Genomic DNA, 21,037 nt, shown 5'->3' with positions numbered 1-21,037 from the left:
TTTTAGTAGATCTCAAATATATCGAGAACAGCAAATTTTTGCAATTCTGTTTAGTAGGACAGACATATGAGATACGAAGGGATCCCATATCAGGGAGATTGGCAGAGGAGGGTTTAGGCACTTGAGTCAAGCCCATTTGCACATTGATTAGCGGTCAGACAGTTTCGATATGGCAGCTGTTCTTTTGTTCTATGATATTATAATCGTCTTCTTGAAAACTTACCGTACCAACCTCATTAGAGACACTTAGAAGATTGGTTTATAAACGAACTACAGTGTTTTGCATATAGATTTCAGAAAAAAGGAAACATAGAATGACTTGAATGAATTTTAATGTGTATAAACTAAGGAAACACTAGGTGTATCTTAGGAAGGGATTAAAAATATTTTATGTTCAGGAAATGTCCTTTAGCTGCATCTTAATTTGTAGTTGTACTTCAATCGTGTAACAATTAGCTCCCTGACTCAAGAATCATGCAAGTGCTCTCGTCCCACTTGTGTTAAAGAACCTGTTAGATCTGTGTGTTCAGGATATGATATTTTCCCGTTTTCTCTCTGGGAGCCTGTTGTTCAAGATGCTTTTGAACCAAAAGGACAAGAGTAACAATAAGCTACAGGGTAAAATACAAAAAATATTTTTTAAATTTACATGTATTATAAATTATTATAATAGTTTAAATTTACATTAGTAAGTGATGAGTTTCCCGTGCGATTAAAGAACCCCGCCCGCGGAATGCCTCTGCCTTCCTTCCGATGGTGATAGCCTGGAGGATGAAAGCAGAGATGGGCTGGAGAAATGCGGAGGCAGGAGATCGGCGCTGGACGAAAAGCGACATCTCGGTGGCGACCGTGGCCTGTATGGAGCAAGGGAGGGCGGGCAGCGCTGGGCAGCGCTCGGTGCCTGCAGTGCCGGGAGGAGGCTGCGGGCGCCGCTGTTGACCGAGAGGAGCGAGAGGAAGCTCGGAGCGCTACCGGCAGCCCCGCCCGCTGCGGATCGGCTCGCTCGGTTGTTCGCTCCGTGTCCGAACGTGCGGTCCCCGATCGTCCCCGCGGTGCTGGTCCATTGTGGAGCCAGGCGGAGGCAGCGGCAGCTGCGCACGGTGCAGGAGCTGCGAGCATTGAGTAGCAGCGGGATTGGATCGGCGGTGCTGCGGTGCCGGCGGTTCCGCGGGCGAGATGTGCGCGGCGGGGAGGCGCTGGGGCCGGCGGCAGAGAGCTCTGCTCTGGGCCGTGCTGCTGGCGGCGTGGGAGGCGGCCTGGGGGCAGCTGCGCTACTCGGTGCCCGAGGAGATGCCCAAGGGCTCGTTCGTGGGCGACGTGGCCAAGGACCTGGGGCTTCAGCTGCCGGAGATCCGAGATCGCGGCGTCCGCATTGTCTCTAAAGGTAGGACGCAGTATTTCGCTGTGCACGGGAAGACGGGACATTTAGTGACGGCAGAGAGGATCGACAGAGAGCAGCTGTGCGAGAGTGTGCAGCAATGCGTGCTGCGCTGTGAGCTGATAGTGGAGGGACAGATGCAGGTTTATGGGATCCAAGTGGAAATCACGGACATTAACGACAACGCGCCCAGCTTCAGAGAGTCAGAAAAAGAACTGAGAGTAAGCGAGACAACAGCCCCGGGGTCTCGGTTTCCCCTGGCCGAAGCTCACGACCCGGACTCGGGCCTGAATTCCCTGCAGAGCTACGAGCTGAGCGGTGACGAGCACTTCTCGCTGGCCGTGCAGGCGGGCCCCGGCGGCGATCAGCGTCCCGAGCTGGTGCTGGCCAAGGCGCTGGACCGGGAGGAGGCGGCGTTTCACGAGCTGGTGCTGAGGGCGAGCGACGGCGGCGATCCGGCACGGACGGGCACGGCTCGGATCCGCGTGACGGTGCTGGACGCGAACGACAACGCGCCCGTGTTCAGCCAGGCGGAGTACACGGTGCGTGTGCCCGAGGACGTGCCCGTGGGCTCCGTCCTCGTCACTGTCACGGCCACGGACCCCGACGAGGGGCCGAATGGTCACTTGAAATACTCGATTCAAAAAATCACAGAGAAAGCCTTGCAGATTTTTCAGCTAGACACCGACACTGGAGGGATTATATTGACTCGTAACCTAGACTTCGAGGACCTCAAATCCTACGAACTGGAGATACAGGTTCGAGATGGTGGCGACCTTTCTGATATAGCAAAACTCATCATCACTGTGACAGACGTAAACGACAATGCCCCCGAACTCACAGTGTCATCGGCTCTGAGCGAGATCTCTGAGGATGCCCCGGCCGGGACTGTCGTAGCCCTGCTGCATGTGCAGGACCGGGACTCGGGGGTAAATGGCGAGGTGCGCTGCTCGATCGACAAGGACGTCCCGTTCCGCCTGGAGAAATCCTATGAAGACTACTACCGTGTGGTGACAGCGAGAGTGCTGGACCGGGAGCAGGTGTCGGAGTACAACGTGACGGTGCGGGCGGCCGACGGCGGGTCGCCGGCGCTGCAGAGCAGCGCGGTGCTGGCGCTGCGGGTGCTGGACGTGAACGACAACGCGCCGGTGTTCTTGGAGGAGCGCTACAGCGCGCGGCTGGCGGAGAACAACGCGGCGGGCGCGCTGGTGCTGACGGTGCGCGCCACGGACGCGGACTGGGGGCAGAACGCGCGCGTGCGCTACCGGCTGGCGGAGGGGCGGGTGCGGGGCGCGCCGCTGTCGTCGTACGTGTCGGTGCAGGCGGAGACGGGCGCGCTGTACGCGCTGCGCTCCTTGGACTACGAGCAGCTGCGCGAGCTGCAGCTGTGCGTGCGGGCGGAGGACGGCGGCGCGCCGGCGCTGAGCAGCAACGTGTCGGTGCGGCTGCTGATCGTGGACGAGAACGACAACGCGCCGCAGGTGCTGTACCCGGCGCCGGCCGCAGCGGCGGGCTCGGGCGCTGCTGCGGCGTGGTCGGGCGTGGAGCTGGCGCCGCGCTGGGCCGAGGCCGGCGCGCTGGTGGCCAAGGTGGTGGCGGTGGACGCGGACGCGGGGCAGAACGCGTGGTTGTCCTACGAGCTGGCCAAGGCCACGGAGCCGGGGCTGTTCCGCGTGGGGCTGCACAGCGGCGAGGTGCGCACGGCGCGCTCGCCGCTGGCCCGCGACGCGGCGCGCCACAGCCTGCTGGTGCTGGTGCGGGACCACGGGCGGCCGGCGCTGTCGGCCACGGCCACGCTGAGCGTGGTGCTGGCCGAGAGCGTGGCCGAGCTGCTGGCCGAGCTGGGCAGCGCGGCCCACGAGGCGGCGGCGCCGGGCGAGCCGGCCGCCAGCCTGACGCGCTGGCTCGTGCTGGCCGTGGCCGCCGTCTCGTGCCTCTTCGTGGCCTTCCTGCTGCTGCTGCTGGCGCTGCGCCTGCGCCGCTGCCACCGCCAGCAGCTGCTGCCGCCGGACAGCGGCGCCTTGCGCGGCGTGCCCGTCTCGCACTTCGTGGGCATCGACGGCGTGCGCGCCTTCCTGCAGTCCTACTCGCACGACGTGTCGCTCACGGCCGACTCGCGCAAGAGCCACCTGCGCTTCTCGGCCGCCAGCTGCTGCGACACCCTCCCGGCCCGGCCGCCGCCCGACGAGCCCGCGCCGCTGCTCGGGGACGGGGACCCGGCCGGCGCCCTCCCCGCGGATCCCGCCTCCGTCCCGGTGAGTTCCCATACCAATTTCTATCCGCTTTTCCTTCTTTTATTGCTTCTCTACTTTTTTCGGACTCCTACAGAGTCCTGTTTGCTGACATGGAAGGCAAAGTATCTTTTAGGGACGTGCTGATCTCGTGGCTTATTGCTACACCACGGTGGACATGGGGTCGGGTCTTGGCTTTCCAGTTTGTGAGGGATGCATGATATGGGAGACTGATCTTGGCTGGAGGGTTTTTCTAAATGAAGTTTTTTCTGTATCATGTGATCGTCGCTGCCTCAGTATCTTTTGATGGACAAGTAGGGTTTCACCTCCTTCCGGCTTCTTCTCTGAGATGTACTTGACATGAAAATATTTCTTCCCTCTTAGTAGAGAGCTGTAAAGATACCTGTTTAAGGCTATTGGTTATCCTGGTGCATGTGTAAGGGAAACCCTCTGAATATCTGGTATTTTGATGGAAACTGCTTTCAAAGGATCAAGGTCGAGACACAACATGCAAGATTTTAGAGGCAGGAGATGCAAATAGTGGGCTCTGTCTGTGGAAGACTGTTAAGTGATAAGATAAGATTAAGATAAGATGCGTTTTCAGTGCTGATCTGTGGTATAATGTAATGTAATTTTCTCCTTCCCAAGTATGTGTGGCTTAACAGATATTACTGAAGTTCTAATGAGAACAAGCCTGTTTACAGGTTCTTGTAATGTATTTATTGTATTTTAATGTATTTAATGTATTGTCAATATATTAAATTTATAGCCCTATATATTCTATTCTGAAATGTCACAATGGGCACTTTGCAGTAACGAAATTTATTCCAATCCCCACTTTTAACACCTAGATTATGTATTTTCTGCAAGAGCCTAATCTAGATGAGAGTGATTCCTTATTTTCCGCAGATGTTATCTTCTTGTCTTGTCCTTTGTACTGATCTTAAGATGGGCCTTTGTATTTGGCAGTATCAGATCACGTCTCTTACATTTCCCTTGCTGTTCCATACATGCCTTTCATTTTTACAACTCGACAGGGAAAGACATTCATAGATGTGTTTCCTGAAATTTTTAATGGGAGAAGTTTTTTTTATTTCTCACATGGACAGGTTAAGAAGTTTAATGTTAGCCTTGGTAAGTTATCTCTGCAACTTTTCTTGCAGTGGAGTTCCTCTGCTAATGGTAAAGATCAGAGAGAACCAAACAATCTGTAACGAGATTCAGGAGACTCTTGCAGGTGCAGTGTGTGAGGAAGCACTGTTGGAGAGAAAGCAGGTTTGTTTTTAACTTCCATGGTCCATTGCTGGACTACATAAAGTGAATATGCTCAGATTATAAATGACCAAGCTGTGGATTCATAAGCTTGCTTTTCTATAATGGTGTGCTCTCTGTGAATGATGGTTTAAGTGTTGACTTGTTTGTCCTGACCAGGTAGAGATGGGCCTGTGTGTGTCTGAAACTCTATCTGTAAACATCTCTGGAGTCACTGATCTTAGTTGTAACATCCTCATGGTGAACAGTCAGGGAGAGATTGCTCCCAGGGAGAGACTGGCCCCTCAGCAGGCAGAGCGGGGTTCTATGATTTGGGTGTGCCAAGGCCTGTGCCACTTACACCAAGTGCCCTTTTCTTTTCCTGTGTCCAGAAAAGGATGGCAATCCTCCAATGAATTTGTCTGCAAGCAATGCCCAGGGCAGTGCATGCTTCAGGGCTTCTGTGTCTAAGAAATGCTGCGGGAAATGTCATTTCCCCAGCAGTGTGTCCTTGTTAAAGCTGTGATGTAGAGTTTCACTGTGTTTGTACTAAGTTTTTCCAAGCTTTGAGCAAACCTTCAGATGTTATTAATGGCTCTTGCTTGCTGATGTTACTGCTGATGTTTTTTGGTTCTTTTTTTTTTTTTTAATTGAAATTGGTAGGATTGTAGGGATGGGAGAGTCTAATTTTCCAGCAAAGTCCAGGTTTGGAGTTTTTATTTGAAGCACGTGCCAGAAAGTCACTCATTTTATCCTCTGCCATGTCTGATACAGCTCTTCCCTGTGAGTGGTAGCTCTTGGATGTAGACATAGATTTCACATGAATGGTTCCCAAGTGGCATATATCCAAAACTGTCCATGTGTTTAGGAAGAATGATGACATCTATGTATTGATCCTGATCTGAGTCTTTAACTGAGCTACATATTGCTTATGACTGTTTAGACATTTTACATTTCTTCAAATATCAGTGATGAGCAGAGTCCATATGTGTGGACCTGTGTTGTGATCCCTGCTCTCCATAAGGAGAAGTTGTGTGGAAAACTTCTTCCAGTGTTGTCTGTCTGCAAAGGGGTCCCTGTTGGGTGATGTCTGAGCATGTGCCTGTGCAGAGACAGGGCTGGTGGAAGAGTTGCTGAAATATCTAAAGGGTTGGTATAAATATTCAGTTTTCCCTAGCTGTTATATGGATCACATAGTTGTGGTTGTGTGCATTTTTCTTTGCTTTTTCTCCAAAGGAATTTCTTGCAGTGCCTTACCTCCTGATATTCGATATGTGTCTTATGTACTTGTTAAAGCTGACACAAGTTAGGCCTTAAAACTTACACCTTTAAACATAAACCTTCAAATATAGGTTTTACCTTAGTCCTTTAAACATAGGCCTTTAAGCATTGGCCTTTAAACATAGACCTTCAAACATAGGCCTTCAAACATAGGCCTTAACATAAGCCTTCAAACATAGGCCTTCAAACATCGGCCTTCAAACACAGGCCTTAAAACTTAGGCTTTTAAACATAGGCCTTTAAACTAGGGTGTTTAAAATCAGGCCTTTAAGCATAGGCCTTGAAACATAGGCCCTCAAACTTAGGCCTTCAAACATAGGCCTTCAAATCTGTGGGGTATGAGCAGGCCACATAGTAGAAAAGCTGATGAGAGCTCTGGAGTGTTTCATGAAATGAAGTCACACTGGCAGTCCAGAACAAGATTTCAAGGTCTCACTTCCAGCCTGACACCTCAGTGGGCTCCAGGTGTTGTCGGGAATGAATTTCCTTGCCCACAGAGAGGCCTGAGATTTCCTCTGGGTGAGTTTCTCTGAATGCACTCCTAATGCATCCTTGCATTGCTTGAGTGGTTTTCTTTTCTTGACATGTTATTACAGCTAATGTGGAATAAGATCATGTGAGGGGGGTCCATCTGTGTTCTAATTTTGTCGTATGTTAAGAGATGTAAAATGTCACATCTTTGTGGATCTGTGCATGTGATAAAAGAGGGGAAGTGCATAGTTTGATAGAGAGTTCATGAAAGTGGTAATTACATTTTCCACCTTGGATCTTAATTCAGGCTCTGTTTCCTGGAAGGCCATGGTTCATGTTTCCTTCCCACTTGTGAGTGCTGCTTTGCAGGAAACAGTAACTTCCCTTGAGAACCAAATGAAGACAGAATGTTGTGTGTGAGGAAAATGAAAAAACTGCTTAACTCAAGTGGGTAGCTGTAAAATGCTGCTGTCCAATTCCACTTACCTGGGGATTCTTCTTGTGTCTCTGAGGTCCACACAGCTACGAGCTGCTCTCTGTGGGTTCCTGCACTGCACAGGCCCTGCTGTGTCACAGTGGCCAATGACTGGCCCCATGTATGGCAGTGGGAGATATTTGGCTTGGCTTCTTTGATAGAGTAAGTGCCAAGGATTTCTGTTGTTCTGCTGCTTAGTAAAGTCATTTAGTCCAGTCAGAGAGACCTCCTAGTCCTTTAAAATTCCTGCAGCTTGCCTAGCTTGCACCTTGAGGCCTAAGTGAGTTTCCAGGTGTTCTAGGAAAGAATTTTAAGGCTGTGTTGTGGTAAAGCTGCAGAAAATCACAGCACTGAAATATGTCCCCCACTCTGATGGGGTCAGATGGAAGTTTAGGGTTTGTATATGAATCTTCAGAATTCATTGAAAACCATTCAGCTGATTTTGCAGTCCTAAAACGGATTGGGGAGATGTTGAGACTTTTGCCTAGAGGTTAGGAAAATCAAAACAATGGAAATATTAAATCAGTAATTGTGGCAGGCCAAATTTTTGAGTTTCCACCAAAAGCACAGAAGGTTTTCTGGATGGAAGGGGAGTCAGTGTAAGGCAGAGTCTGCAGTGCTTTGCACTTTGTTATTCTCTGCCAGGTATGTATGTACACTGGCATTTATCTGAGAGCACATCCACTGCTTCTGGGCTTCACATTTCTCTGCAAGTGTTATTCACTGTAAAAATGTTCTTTTGATTTGCATGAGTTTTTCACAGATGATGGGCAAACGATATCTTGGGTATAACTGGAACTATTAAATTTTAAATAATCTCAGCAATCATCTTTTCAGATTTTGGCTTCAGGTCTTTGACTGTGCGTGAGAAAACCGATCTCGATTTTTGGAACACATATTTGGTTTCTGATATTCTCAAACCAGAGAGTGCAGAAAATCTTTGATAAGGAGGAATACTTGTTTCCATGTCTATTGCAGCTAGAAATAAATAGATCGTTATCACACGGATATTGCTGCTGCAATCATAAGGGTTCCTACTTGTGGTTAAGCAAGAGCTGCTGCTGTGGGTGTTTGCAGTCGGGGAGAGGCCCCGGGGCCGGTGCAGGCGCTGAGCCCCGGCCAAAGCCGGGCCCCGCTGAGCGCGGGCATGCGGCGGCTGCAGTGTCGCGGCGGCGCCTCCGGGTGTCGCTGTTGGCCGGCGCCGAGCGGCGCTGGAGCCGCCGCCGCCGCCGCCGCAGCGTCCTGCCCCCGCAGGCTGCTCGCTCGGCCGGCGCCGGCCACAGCGGCAGCGGCACCGCCAGCAGCAGCAGCAGCGAGAGGCGGCGAGAGGCGGCGAGAGGCGGCGCGGCGAGCTGGGTGTGTTTGAGCGGTGTCTGTTTTGGGCGGCGAGAGCGGCTGGAAGGGAGGCAGGGCAGCGGCAGTCGGCAGGAGCGCGGCGAGCGCAGTGGGCAGAGAATGGCGGTGAGGCAGAGGCGGCAGAGGCGCGGGCCGGGCGGCGGGCGAGCGCTGCTGGCCGCGCTGCTGCTGCTGCTGCTGTGCGTGTGGTGCCGGGCGGCGGCCGAGCGGCTCCGCTACGCCATCCCCGAGGAGCTGGGCAGAGGCTCGCTCGTGGGGCCGCTGGCGCGGGACCTGGGGCTCAGCGCGGACGAGCTGCCGGCGCGCAAGCTGCAGGTGGCGTCTGCCGGCAAGAAGCAGCTGAAATACTTCACTGTGAATGAGGAGAACGGGAACCTGTACGTGAACGAGAGGCTGGACCGGGAGGAGATGTGCGGCGAGTCGGCGACGTGCTCCGTCAGCTTCGAGGTGCTGGTGCACAACCCGCTGAACCTTTTCCACGTGGAAGTGGATATCCAGGACGTGAATGACAATACACCGAGGTTCTTGCAAGACAGTTTCCAGCTGGAGATCAACGAATTGACTTCTCCCGGCGCCCGGTTTTACTTGGGCATGGCAGAGGATCCGGACGTGGGCAGTAACTCTCTGCACGGCTACGAGCTGGAGGCCAATAAATATTTCACAGTGGAGGTCAAAGATAGTCCGGATGGCAGCAAATCCGCGGAGCTGGTGCTGCGCCGTGCACTGGATCGAGAGAGCGAGCCGAGCCTGCGTCTGCTGCTGACTGCGCTGGATGGCGGAGACCCGCCCCGGACTGGCACGGCCCAGCTGTGGATAAACGTCACCGACGCCAATGACAACCCACCCGTGTTCGTGCAGGATCGGTACCGCGTCAGCCTGCGCGAGGACACGCCTCCGGGATCGATGGTGGTGAACATCTCTGCCTCTGATGCTGACGCCGGCACCAACGCCCACATCACCTACGGCTTCGGGAAAATGCCGGCCAAGGTGCTTCAGAAGTTCATGGTGGATGCCGAGCGAGGAATGATCACGCTGCAGGAGGCGCTGGACTTTGAGGATACGCGTGCGTTCAGCCTGGCTGTGGAGGCGACGGATGGAGGGGGTTTGGTGGCTCACTGCAAGGTGCAGGTGGAGGTGCTGGATGTGAATGACAATCCTCCTGAGATCACCATTCTGTCACTGTCGAGCCCGGTGCCTGAGGATGCCCCGACAGGCACCGTGGTGGCTCTGCTCAACGTGGACGACCCGGACTCCGGCGAGAACGGTCAGGTGTCGTGCTCGCTGTCGGGAGAGGCGCCGCTGTCGATCGTGGCGTCGTCGGGCGGCTCGTACAAGGTGGTGACATCGGGCGCGCTGGACCGCGAGCAGGCGTCGGAGCAGCGCGTGACGGTGGTGGCCCGGGACCGGGGCAGGCCGGCGCTGTGGAGCAGCAGGGAGCTGGTGCTGGAGGTGTCGGACGTGAATGACAACGCGCCGGTGTTCGAGGAGGCGGCGTACAGCGCGTACGTGGCGGAGAACAACGCGGCGGGCGCGCTGGTGCTGCGCGTGCAGGCGCGGGACGCGGACGCGGGCGCCAACGGGCGCGTGAGCTACTGGCTGGCGGGCGGCAGCGCGGGCGCGGCGGGCGCGGCGCCGCTGGTGTCGGTGGAGGCGCGGAGCGGCGCGCTGTACGCGCAGCGCTCCTTGGACTACGAGCAGTGCCGCGAGTTCACGGTGGCCGTGCGGGCGCAGGACGGCGGCTCGCCGGCGCGCAGCTCCACGGCCACGGTGCGCGTCTTCGTGCTGGACCGCAACGACAACGCGCCCAGGGTGCTCTGGCCCGCGGCGGCGGCGGCGGGAGAGGCTCCGGGAGGGGCGGCGGCGGCGGCGCCTTTCGAGGTGGTTCCGCGCTCGGCCGAGGCCGGCTACCTGGTGGCCAAGGTGGTGGCGGTGGACGCGGACGCGGGGCGCAACGCGTGGCTGTCCTACGAGCTGGTGCAGGCGTCGGAGCCGGCGCTGTTCCGCGTGGGGCTGCACAGCGGCGAGGTGCGCACGGCGCGCGCCGTGGGCGAGCGGGACGCGGCCAAGCAGCGGCTGGTGGCCGTGGTGAAGGACCACGGGCAGCCGGCGCTGTCGGCCACGGCCACGCTGCACGTGGTGCTGGCCGAGAGCTTGCAGGAGGCGCTGCCGGAGCTGAGCGAGCGGCCGGCGGGCGCCGAGGCGGCGGCGGCCGAGCTGCAGTTCTACCTGGTGCTGGCGCTGGCGCTGCTCTCGGCGCTCTTGGTGCTGAGCGTGGCGCTGGCCGTGCTGGCGCGGCTGCGCCGGGCCGGGCCGCCCGCCGTGCTGCGCTGCCTGGGCGCGCAGCGCTTCTCGCTGGCCGGCGCCGCCTTCCCGGCCGACTTCTGCGAGGGCACCTTGCCCTACTCCTACAACCTGTGCGTGCCGCCGCCCGCCCGCGCCCTGCCCGAGGCCGCTTGGCCGCCGCCGCCGCCGGTGCCCATCCTGTCGGCGGAGGAGCTTCTGGGCGGCGATTCCGGCGACAAACCGAGCCCGAGCAGCACCGCCGTGACGGGAGAGCCGCCGGCCAATCCCGATGCACCGCAGGTCTGTAATGTCGGGCGCTCGTTCTGTTATTGAGACTTTCCTATCATCGTCTTTCCCCTCTCTTTTTCTCGGCATGGTTTCCATGACAAGTCCCCTTTTGTGTCTCCATGTAGCTGCAGAAAGTCTTCATCTTTTCTTGGTATCGGCTTCTGTTTCGGATGAGATGCTTTGAGTATAATTCTCTTTTTAACTTGGATTAGTGGTCACCTGTTTTCCGGGGTTATTTTTTTGTGGGAGGCACACACCTATCTCCATGAATTTAGGAAATTTTTTAACAAACTGAATTAAGGAAAGGGCTATGCCCCTTCCATGGAGAGCAGGACGCTTGCAGCACCTGGCTCTTCCTTGGGAACAGAGTCAAGTTCAATGGAAGAGGTTTTGTCTTCAAAACTCGTGCTCTATAAATTAAAATGCGTTTCCATTGCTGATTCTGTGTGATGTAGTTCGACAGGAAAAAAATCACTGACAAGTGATGTTGTAGCTTTTTTCGTTCCTGTTTTGATTCAGAACGTGCATTTGAGATCTGTTTATAGCTTTAGACAAATTCGTTTATTAATGGTTTTGAGGGGGGTTGCCTATTGAACTCGAAGGAAACGTTTCTGGAATGTTGTGTTCTGCATTCTGAGTGAAAGAAAAGAATGTCGCTCCTTTTAGGGGGTAATGCAGGAGTGGGCTTGGCTTCGTTTTTTCATCCTAGCTGACAGTTCCCTGTTTTACTCTTCATGATATTTATTTCATACAGAGGTCAAGGTACAGAAGGGTTTGCTTCAGATGTTTTTCTTTTTCCTCTCGTCTTTACCCTAAGGGTTTGAGATTCATGGAGATGTTGATTTTTTGGACAACAGCGAGATTTTAAAATTCTGACTATTCACACGGATAGACATCTGAGATAGGAATATATGACAGTATCAAGGAGATTAGCCAAAGGACAGTTCGGGCACGTTAATCAAACTCATTTGTACATTTTTCATGGCTAATCAGAGTTTTGAGCGGGAAACTGTACTATTTTCCTACTATTCTACAACTCTTTTCATTGAGTTGTTGTACCAACGTGATTAAGAAAGTATTCCTGTGATACTTTCTTAATACACTTCAATGCTTTACGAATTGATTCCTGATAAATTCTTTTTCTTGTGGCTTTAGAATTACTTGGTGAAGGTGTAAATGTGTAAAAAGTAAGGAAATACTAAATTTAACTGAGAATAGCGAGATTCAAACATTCGACTCTTGGTCCCTTCAAGTTTCCCTTTGAGACTGTTGGCTGCATCTTTATTTCTATCTGTAATAATCATATAAAAGTTAGCTGAATTCAAGAAGCATGCAATTGTTCTCATCCCGCTAGTGTTAATGAGCCTGATAGCTCAGGTTATGGGTGGGTGTGGGTGTGTATCTAATGTTTTCAATCTCAGACTCCGTTGCTGAAGAGGTTTTGAACGAACAGAGTGAGACTGATGGTAATCTAGAGCTTGAAATGTGAAAAACATGCTTTAATTTACATATATTGCCTTTAGTAAGTTACTAGTACCTCCTGCGGTAAAAGCACCACCCCCACGGAATGCGTCTACATTCATCCCGACCGTGATCCCCTGAAGGATCAAAGCCGAGGTGGGCTGGAGAAAAGGCGGTGCAGGAGGTCACCGCTGCACGAGAAAATTGTCTCGGTGGCAAATATCGGGTCCTCCCGAGCTGTCCGTGGGAAGGCAGAAGCGCAGCGCTGGGCAGCGCTCGGTGCCTGCAGTGCCGGGAGGAGGCTGCGGGCGCCGCTGTTGACCGAGAGGAGCGAGAGGAAGCTCGGAGCGCTACCGGCAGCCCCGCCCGCTGCGGATCGGCTCGCTCGGTTGTTCGCTCCGTGTCCGAACGTGCGGTCCCCGATCGTCCCCGCGGTGCTGGTCCATTGTGGAGCCAGGCGGAGGCAGCGGCAGCTGCGCACGGTGCAGGAGCTGCGAACATTGAGTGGCAGCGGGATTGGATCGGCGGTGCTGCGGTGCCGGCGGTTCCGCGGGCGAGATGTGCGCGGCGGGGAGGCGCTGGGGCCGGCGGCAGCGAGCTCTGCTCTGGGCCGTGCTGCTGGCGGCGTGGGAGGCGGCGTGGGGGCAGCTGCGCTACTCGGTGCCCGAGGAGATGCCCAAGGGCTCGTTCGTGGGCGACGTGGCCAAGGACCTGGGGCTGCAGCTGACGGAGATCCGAGATCGCGGCGTCCAAGTGGTCTCCGAAGGTAGGACGCAGTATTTCGCTTTGCACGGGAAGACGGGACATTTAGTGACGGCAGAAAGGATCGACAGAGAGCAGCTGTGCGAGCGTGTGCAGCAATGCGTGCTGCGCTGTGAGCTGATAGTGGAGGGACAGATGCAGGTTTATGGGATCCAAGTGGAAATCACAGACATTAACGACAACGCCCCGAGCTTCAGAGAGGCCGAAACAGAGCTGAGAATGAGCGAGATGACAGCCCTGGGGTCGCGATTTCCCCTGGCCGAGGCTCACGACCCGGACTCGGGCCTGAATTCCCTGCAGAGCTACGAGCTGAGCGGTGACGAGCACTTCTCGCTGGCCGTGCAGGCGGGCCCCGGCGGCGATCAGCGTCCCGAGCTGGTGCTGGCCAAGGCGCTGGACCGGGAGGAGGCGGCGTTTCACGAGCTGGTGCTGAGGGCGAGCGACGGCGGCGATCCGGCACGGACGGGCACGGCTCGGATCCGCGTGACCGTGGTGGACGCGAACGACAACGTGCCCGTGTTCAGCCAGGCGGAGTACACAGTGCGTGTGCCCGAGGACGTGCCCGTGGGCTCCACCCTAGTCACTGTCACAGCTACGGACGCCGATGACGGGTTGTACGGACGCGTGAAATATTCGGTTCAGAAAATTACCGAGAAAGCCTCGCAGATTTTCCAGCTGGATGGCAACAAGGGTGCGATAACCCTGCTACAGAGCCTGGACTTCGAGGAATGCAATTCCTATGAATTAGATGTGCAGGCACATGACGGAGGAGCTCTTTTCGACAAGACAAAAGTCGTGGTCACTGTGACAGACGTCAATGACAATGTGCCAGAGATTTCGATGCGGTCGGCACTGAGAGAGATCTCGGAAGATGCCCCCTCGGGAACTGTGGTGGCCCTGCTGCACGTGAGGGACCGGGACTCGGGGGCCAACGGCGAGGTGCGCTGCTCGATCGACAAGGACGTCCCGTTCCGGCTGGAGAAAACCTATGAAGACTACTACCGCGTGGTGACAGCGAAGGAGCTGGACCGGGAGCAGGTGTCGGAGTACAACGTGACGGTGCGGGCGGCCGACGGCGGGTCGCCGGCGCTGCAGAGCAGCGCGGTGCTGGCGCTGCAGGTGCTGGACGTGAACGACAACGCGCCGGTGTTCTTGGAGGAGCGCTACAGCGCGCGGCTGGCGGAGAACAACGCGGCGGGCGCGCTGGTGCTGACGGTGCGCGCCACGGACGCGGACTGGGGGCAGAACGCGCGCGTGCGCTACCGGCTGGCGGAGGGGCGGGTGCGGGGCGCGCCGCTGTCGTCGTACGTGTCGGTGCAGGCGGAGACGGGCGCGCTGTACGCGCTGCGCTCCTTGGACTACGAGCAGCTGCGCGAGCTGCAGCTGTGCGTGCGGGCGGAGGACGGCGGCGCGCCGGCGCTGAGCAGCAACGTGTCGGTGCGGCTGCTGATCGTGGACGAGAACGACAACGCGCCGCAGGTGCTGTACCCGGCGCCGGCCGCAGCGGCGGGCTCGGGCGCTGCTGCGGCGTGGTCGGGCGTGGAGCTGGCGCCGCGCTGGGCCGAGGCCGGCGCGCTGGTGGCCAAGGTGGTGGCGGTGGACGCGGACGCGGGGCAGAACGCGTGGCTGTCCTACGAGCTGGCCAAGGCCACGGAGCCGGGGCTGTTCCGCGTGGGGCTGCACAGCGGCGAGGTGCGCACGGCGCGCTCGCCGCTGGCCCGCGACGCGGCGCGCCACAGCCTGCTGGTGCTGGTGCGGGACCACGGGCGGCCGGCGCTGTCGGCCACGGCCACGCTGAGCGTGGTGCTGGCCGAGAGCGTGGCCGAGCTGCTGGCCGAGCTGGGCAGCGCGGCCCACGAGGCGGCGGCGCCGGGCGAGCCGGCCGCCAGCCTGACGCGCTGGCTCGTGCTGGCCGTGGCCGCCGTCTCGTGCCTCTTCGTGGCCTTCCTGCTGCTGCTGCTGGCGCTGCGCCTGCGCCGCTGCCACCGCCAGCAGCTGCTGCCGCCGGACAGCGGCGCCTTGCGCGGCGTGCCCGTCTCGCACTTCGTGGGCATCGACGGCGTGCGCGCCTTCCTGCAGTCCTACTCGCACGACGTGTCGCTCACGGCCGACTCGCGCAAGAGCCACCTGCGCTTCTCGGCCGCCAGCTGCTGCGACACCCTCCCGGCCCGGCCGCCGCCCGACGAGCCCGCGCCGCTGCTCGGGGACCAGGATCCCACCGGTGCTCCCCCCCTGGACCCAGCCGCTGCACCGGTGAGTTCCTTTAACCACACTGTTTCCCTGATGCTTCCCTTTCCCAGTTCCACGCTCTTTCATCCCATAGTCTGTGTTCTAAATTAGAGGAGGTGAACCTTGTTTCACTCCGCTCGCTTACACCTGGCAGGGATATGGAGCAAGATCAGTCAGTCTGTTGCTGACTGGACTTTCATATGTGCGGTTTCCTATTCATCTCTGTGTTTCAGGCCGGTTACTGCCCCTGTCTGTCCTGGCGTGCGCCTTCCCCTTTGCCTTGTCAATCTTGATATTTCTTCTTTGAAGTGCATCTGGTCAGTGTGCTTGCATATTAGGAGGGTTGAAAAAAACAACTGCGCATTTTGAAGGAGTTGTTCACCTGTATTATTATGCAATGTAAGTCTCTACCGAGGCAAGCAAGTATTGAGTGCATAAGTTTTGTCTTCGTATTTATTCGCAGCATGATGGGATGTATTTCAATGACAGGTTAATTATAAAGTTGTAAATATCACAATGTCAGCTTTAGGAGGAAAAGGATTGTTAGTTCCTACTCAATGCCGGTGCCATAATCTTGAAGAGTATGTAGTGATTAGTATCTTTCTGCGGGTGCTAATCTCCTGCATTGTTTCTTGGCATGTTCCAACTGTAGACCATTATATATGATAATATCTGATCAGATCTGTTGACATTGTTGCCTAATTACCCTCGTGCTGAAGGTGTCTTTGAGCTGATCCTTTTTTTGTCTGGGTTTTTATCAGATCTGTACATCTCTTATGAATTTGAGAATATTTTACGTTTCTTTGAGCAGTGTGAAAAGGGAAGAAATGTCTTTCATTTGTTAATGTTTTGACCTTTGTTCTTACATAACGAGAAGATGTGCACACAACTCTTTCAGAGATGTCTGTTTGCAAAGGCAGTTTTGACGTTGTGTGGTGTTTGGGCAGGGTGATATAAGGACAAGTGGTTTCCTCAGTTTGCTTTCCCAATTCTCATGTTCTTCCCAGTGACTCGTGGTTGAATTCTGCCTTGATTCTTACTATGAGCTAAAGGTGGGCGTTTTGTGTGTCTGATAATGTGTCTGGACATGTCAGCAGCATCAATGCTCTTGCTTGTCACACATTCATGGAGAGCAGTCAGTGCACAATCATCCAGAGAGTGGCCTAAAGCAGCACAAGAGAGAGTTGGATGTTCCACCTGGCTGGGTGTCTCTTCATGTCGTGGTGATTGCCAAGGCCTTGCCACTTACACCAGGTGCCCTTCTCCTGCATCCAGAAAGGGGAGGTCAATCCTCTGATGAATTTATCTGCAAACAATAGCCAGGGAAGTGCAAATTTCCTTCAGAAATTCTGTGTGTAAGAACTGCTGCAGGAAGCATCATTTTTCCATCTATATGTCCTTCTGTGTCTGGATGTAGAATTTCATAATGTTTGAATTATGCTTTTCACGGCCTTGATCAACCTTCAGATGTTATTAATGGCTTTTTTTTTTTATGAAGTAACTGTTGGTGTTATTTATTGCGTGGATAAAGGCTGTGAATGCAGAACAAGGTGGACAGAGTCTGTCATATTACTAGGGAAAAAAGTGAATCAAAGCAGTTTTACCTGAGCAATGGTTTGATACTGTGACCAGTACCAAGGCCTGTGGCACCTTTTCTGCAATCCTGGTTTCTCTGTTTTTAAAGGCAGTGATAGTTCTCTGATCACAGAGCATTTGTCCAATAACTCTGCATTTAGAGACATGATGCATGGGTATGTGCTGTGAATGAGGGATTTACATTGCTTAGAAAATCACCATCAGAGATGGCAGAAGTGGTTTTAATAGGCTTTTGTAGAATGCTAGGAATGTAAAGGATGAGAGGGTATTTCTGCTGGAAATTCACTTTTCATTTGAAGTATTTGCAAGAAACTTACTCATTTAATCCTCTCTTATGTCTGATAGGGCTCTTCCTGAGAGTGCTGGTCCTAGGATGTAGACATAAATATGCATTAATTTTTGCAAAGTCCGGTATCTTCTGAAATGCCTGTGTGCTGAGAAGGAATGATGTTGTATTTGAGTTGACTTTGAAGACTGAGACTTTAACTGAGCCACATGTAGCTTATACCCACTGGAACATTTTATGTTCTGATGCATCCGTCTGTATTATGATCCTCATTCCCCATAACAGAGGTCGTGTGGGAAACATGTCTTTCAATGATGTCTGTCTTCAAAGGTAGCTCCCCTCCTGCATGATATTTGAGCATGCCAAAGCATTCTGTCCTCAGGGATACCAGAAATTTTGCTTGGCTGTGGTTTGAAATGCCTAAAAGTGTGGTGGGAACATTCAGTTTCCCCTATTTGCTGTATTAATCCTATTATTTTGCTCCTCTGCATTTTCCATTTCTTCTTCTCCAAAGAAATTACTTGGAGATCTGTGCCTGCTGAAACTAATTACTCCTCCCTGTGTACCTGCTGCATTTGACACAGCCTGAAATGTTAAGCTATAATTTCTTCACTTCTGTGCTCTTGTCATTCCTTCCTTGTTGCTTTTCATGTTCTAAAACTGGGTCTCAGTTTGGCTGACAGACCTGGAAAAGGAGAGCTGTTGAAATTAAGGGTCTGGGGGAGCAGTTTCTATTCACACTTTCAGGGTGTTTAGCTGCCAAGACAAAGACTTTGATATACTTCAGGCTTCATAAAATACTGCTGAACCTTTAATGTCCATTTCTTTTTGACTTGCAGTTCACATAAGACAACAATAATTCAAATAGTTGAATTTGTCCATGGTGCAACTGAATACCGTGAATGCAGAGCAAGAGGTTGAATTCCTACTAGGAAATTAGGGGGATTAATGTGGTTTTGACTGAGGATTTGTTTGATTTCATGGTAAGCCATTTTTGTCTATGATCCTGGTTTCCCTGGTTTGAAAGGCAATGGCAGGCCTCTGGTAACAGAGCATTTGTCCAATAGCTCTGCATTTTTGAAGGTTGATGCCTGGTTAGATGTAATTAATGAATGATTTGGATTGTCTAAAGAATCTCTGTCAGAAGTATTATGAAAAGTGGATTAATGTGATGTTGTGCAAGTGTGTCTTTAACAAAGTTTGATGCATGTCCAGCTGCATTTCAGATAGGCCTCAAATTGGACCTGTCCAAAGATCTCTTCTCGGTAAAAGATCTCCCTGCCTTGAGGAGCAAGCATGAGAGGTGTCCCCCATAATGGGAGATCATCACCACACAGCCATGCTGCCTAGCAGGGAGATTTCAGCAAATAAATATGGAAGCTCCCATTGGCTTTATGGGATAAATAGTGTGGCTCAGAGTCAAATGGCATAAACCAGGAAAGGTCTGAATGAGACTCGTACTCACAACTTTCTTTGTTTGATAGAGGAGCCTGGGAAGACCCTTGCACATCACTCTGCTCCTTGGAGGGTTTCCTAGAGGAGTTGCTCCACAGCTGTGACAAGTTTCTAATTCCTGTATGAAACCTCTTTATCTAAATTATATCTCCTTGGATGTTGCAATGGAGAGTTTGTTCCAAGTTGTATTAACACTTCCTTTTAGGCATTTTGTCCCTGGAAGGTCATGCTTCTGTTTCCCTGGTTTTGGACTGTGCTTTTGCATTAGAAGCCATGTTTTTTCAGGAAATACTTTGGTTACCTAAGACAAAATTCTATGTTTGGCGATGAAGAAACATAGTGTAAAAGAGAGCCTGTTCAATTTTCTCACAAAACTTACCATGAGAAAGAGGCCCATTATAAAGCCTTTAAAGTCAGGTCTTCTTACCCTGTGGTCCAGAGTAAGATCTCAGGGTACCACCTGCAGCTGGAGACTTCAAAGACTTCCAGATACTCTCAGAAATGAATTTCTATGGTCAAAGTGAAAACTGAGCTGTCCTCCTGGTGGATTTCTCTGCAAACATACTTAATGCATCCTTGCCTTGCTCATAGAATTGTTTTTTCTTTCTCCTCTCTATATGTGTGTTTAATTAGAAGTAGTGGCAAAACTTCATGTGCCAAGGCCTTGTTCTTTAGTGTGTGTTTAGTCACATTGTAGCTGGTGAGGAAGGCAGGAGATGAGAGTGGCTGACCCTTCAGTTCGAGTTCTGAGTGAACAGATGTAATCATGGCCTTGGAGGAAGTCACAATTTTGTGGAACAGTGTGTGTGATAGAAGAGTGGAAGAGATTCCCCATAGTGAATAATTTGATGACCATGTCACTGTTGGATAACCACGCCTCTTTTAGTTGTCCATTCATCATTGCTGTGCTTTTGAATAATTATAATTCTTAGAATGGTGGTGATCAGACAGCTCTATCTCCTTTACGTGCATGATCATATGCATTATCTTCTCATGAGGTATTTTTGTTAATGATGAGGTCATAAACAAACCTGAAATTTGAATAGGGTTTGAGAGAAATGAGAATGATGGCATACGGGTAGAATGATTTATAAATGGGTAGAATGGTTCATAATTCCTATGGAAGCACTGGTGCATTTCCAAAACCAGAACCCACTATTACATTGTCCAAAGTAAGACTTCACAGTCTCACCTGCTCGTTCAGACACTGGTGACTTTCAGGTGCCTTGTAAAACATCTTTTAAGGCAGAGATATGGGAATGCAGCTCTGTATTCCAGGAGTCCACTATTTCCCTCAGAGACACCAGTCACAGATTTTGGTTTTGTTTCTAAAGACTCAGAAATGAGGGAGTGATTTGAGCTTCTGCTTTGCAAAAAAGACCTGGTGAAGAGCACTGGAACACAGCCCCACCCATTGTTGATTCCTAGTGGCTAACAAGCATAAAAAAGATCAAGGAGCCTTATTCCATAGCAGCAGTCACCTCTGGACCCCTTCTGCCAAGCTGCAGAGCACAGTACAGATTGTAGAGCACAGATGGCCAGTCCCACCAACCTGGAGATTGTTCTTATTTCTTGGGGACTGCAGGACTACATTCTCCTCTGTGTGATTTCCTACACTGTGCAGACCTGGATTTCTCACAGTAAGGAAGAATCAGCCCCATGTGGGTCAGTGGGAGGTTTTTGGGTTGGCTTCTTTGGGTTATTAGGGTTATTAAGTGCCAGGAAGCATTGTTGTTCTGAAAAAAAGCAATATCTGGAGATTGGTAAAGTCACCCAGTGCAGTTAAAAGACACCTAGCAACCCTCTGAAATTAGTGTAACCTTAGGCCTCTTGGCTTCAGTGAATTTCCAGGTTCTCTGGGTGTGAGTTTTTAAGGGAGAGTCATGGCAATGCAAGTGAAAATTATAGACCGAAGATACTTTCCTCAATAAGGTCATATGGAGTTTTTGATTTGTGTATGAATCATGAAAAATCACTGTAAAATTTTCAGTTGATCATATTAGATGGGCTGACCAGGTGATAGGGCCTGAGTCCAGAAACTTTCCAAATCAAAGCAGAGGAAATATTGTAACAATTCTTATGAAAGACCTTGATGTTTCAAGCGTCCACCAAGACAACTGAGGGTTTATCTACATTGAAGAGTAGTGGGTGCCAGCATGTGCATAGTGCAGAGCCTGCAGAGCCCTGTACTTTCTTTTCCATACTTTTGGCGAGTGTGTACCATGACACAGGCC

General features: G+C 52.7%; 1 protein-coding gene across 1 annotated transcript in view; it reads left to right on the top strand.

Annotated features, from left to right (window-relative positions):
- The first annotated feature begins 1,161 nt into the window (after positions 1-1,161).
- LOC118691923 (uncharacterized) overlaps positions 1,162-21,037 on the top strand; it is a 211,154-nt gene continuing 191,278 nt past the window's right edge. Inside the window, exons 1-4 of the mRNA XM_036391396.2 lie at positions 1,162-3,633; positions 8,165-11,026; positions 12,765-12,885; positions 12,987-15,490. Coding sequence (XP_036247289.2) covers positions 1,177-3,633; positions 8,165-11,026; positions 12,765-12,885; positions 12,987-15,490 — 7,944 coding nt within the window. The 5' untranslated portion in view covers positions 1,162-1,176. The remainder of the gene's footprint in view (positions 3,634-8,164; positions 11,027-12,764; positions 12,886-12,986; positions 15,491-21,037) is intronic.

This window comes from Molothrus ater, chromosome 15 (genome assembly GCF_012460135.2).
Source record: "Molothrus ater isolate BHLD 08-10-18 breed brown headed cowbird chromosome 15, BPBGC_Mater_1.1, whole genome shotgun sequence".
Lineage (NCBI taxonomy): Eukaryota > Metazoa > Chordata > Aves > Passeriformes > Icteridae > Molothrus > Molothrus ater.
This window is presented reverse-complemented; position numbering and strand designations above follow the sequence as displayed.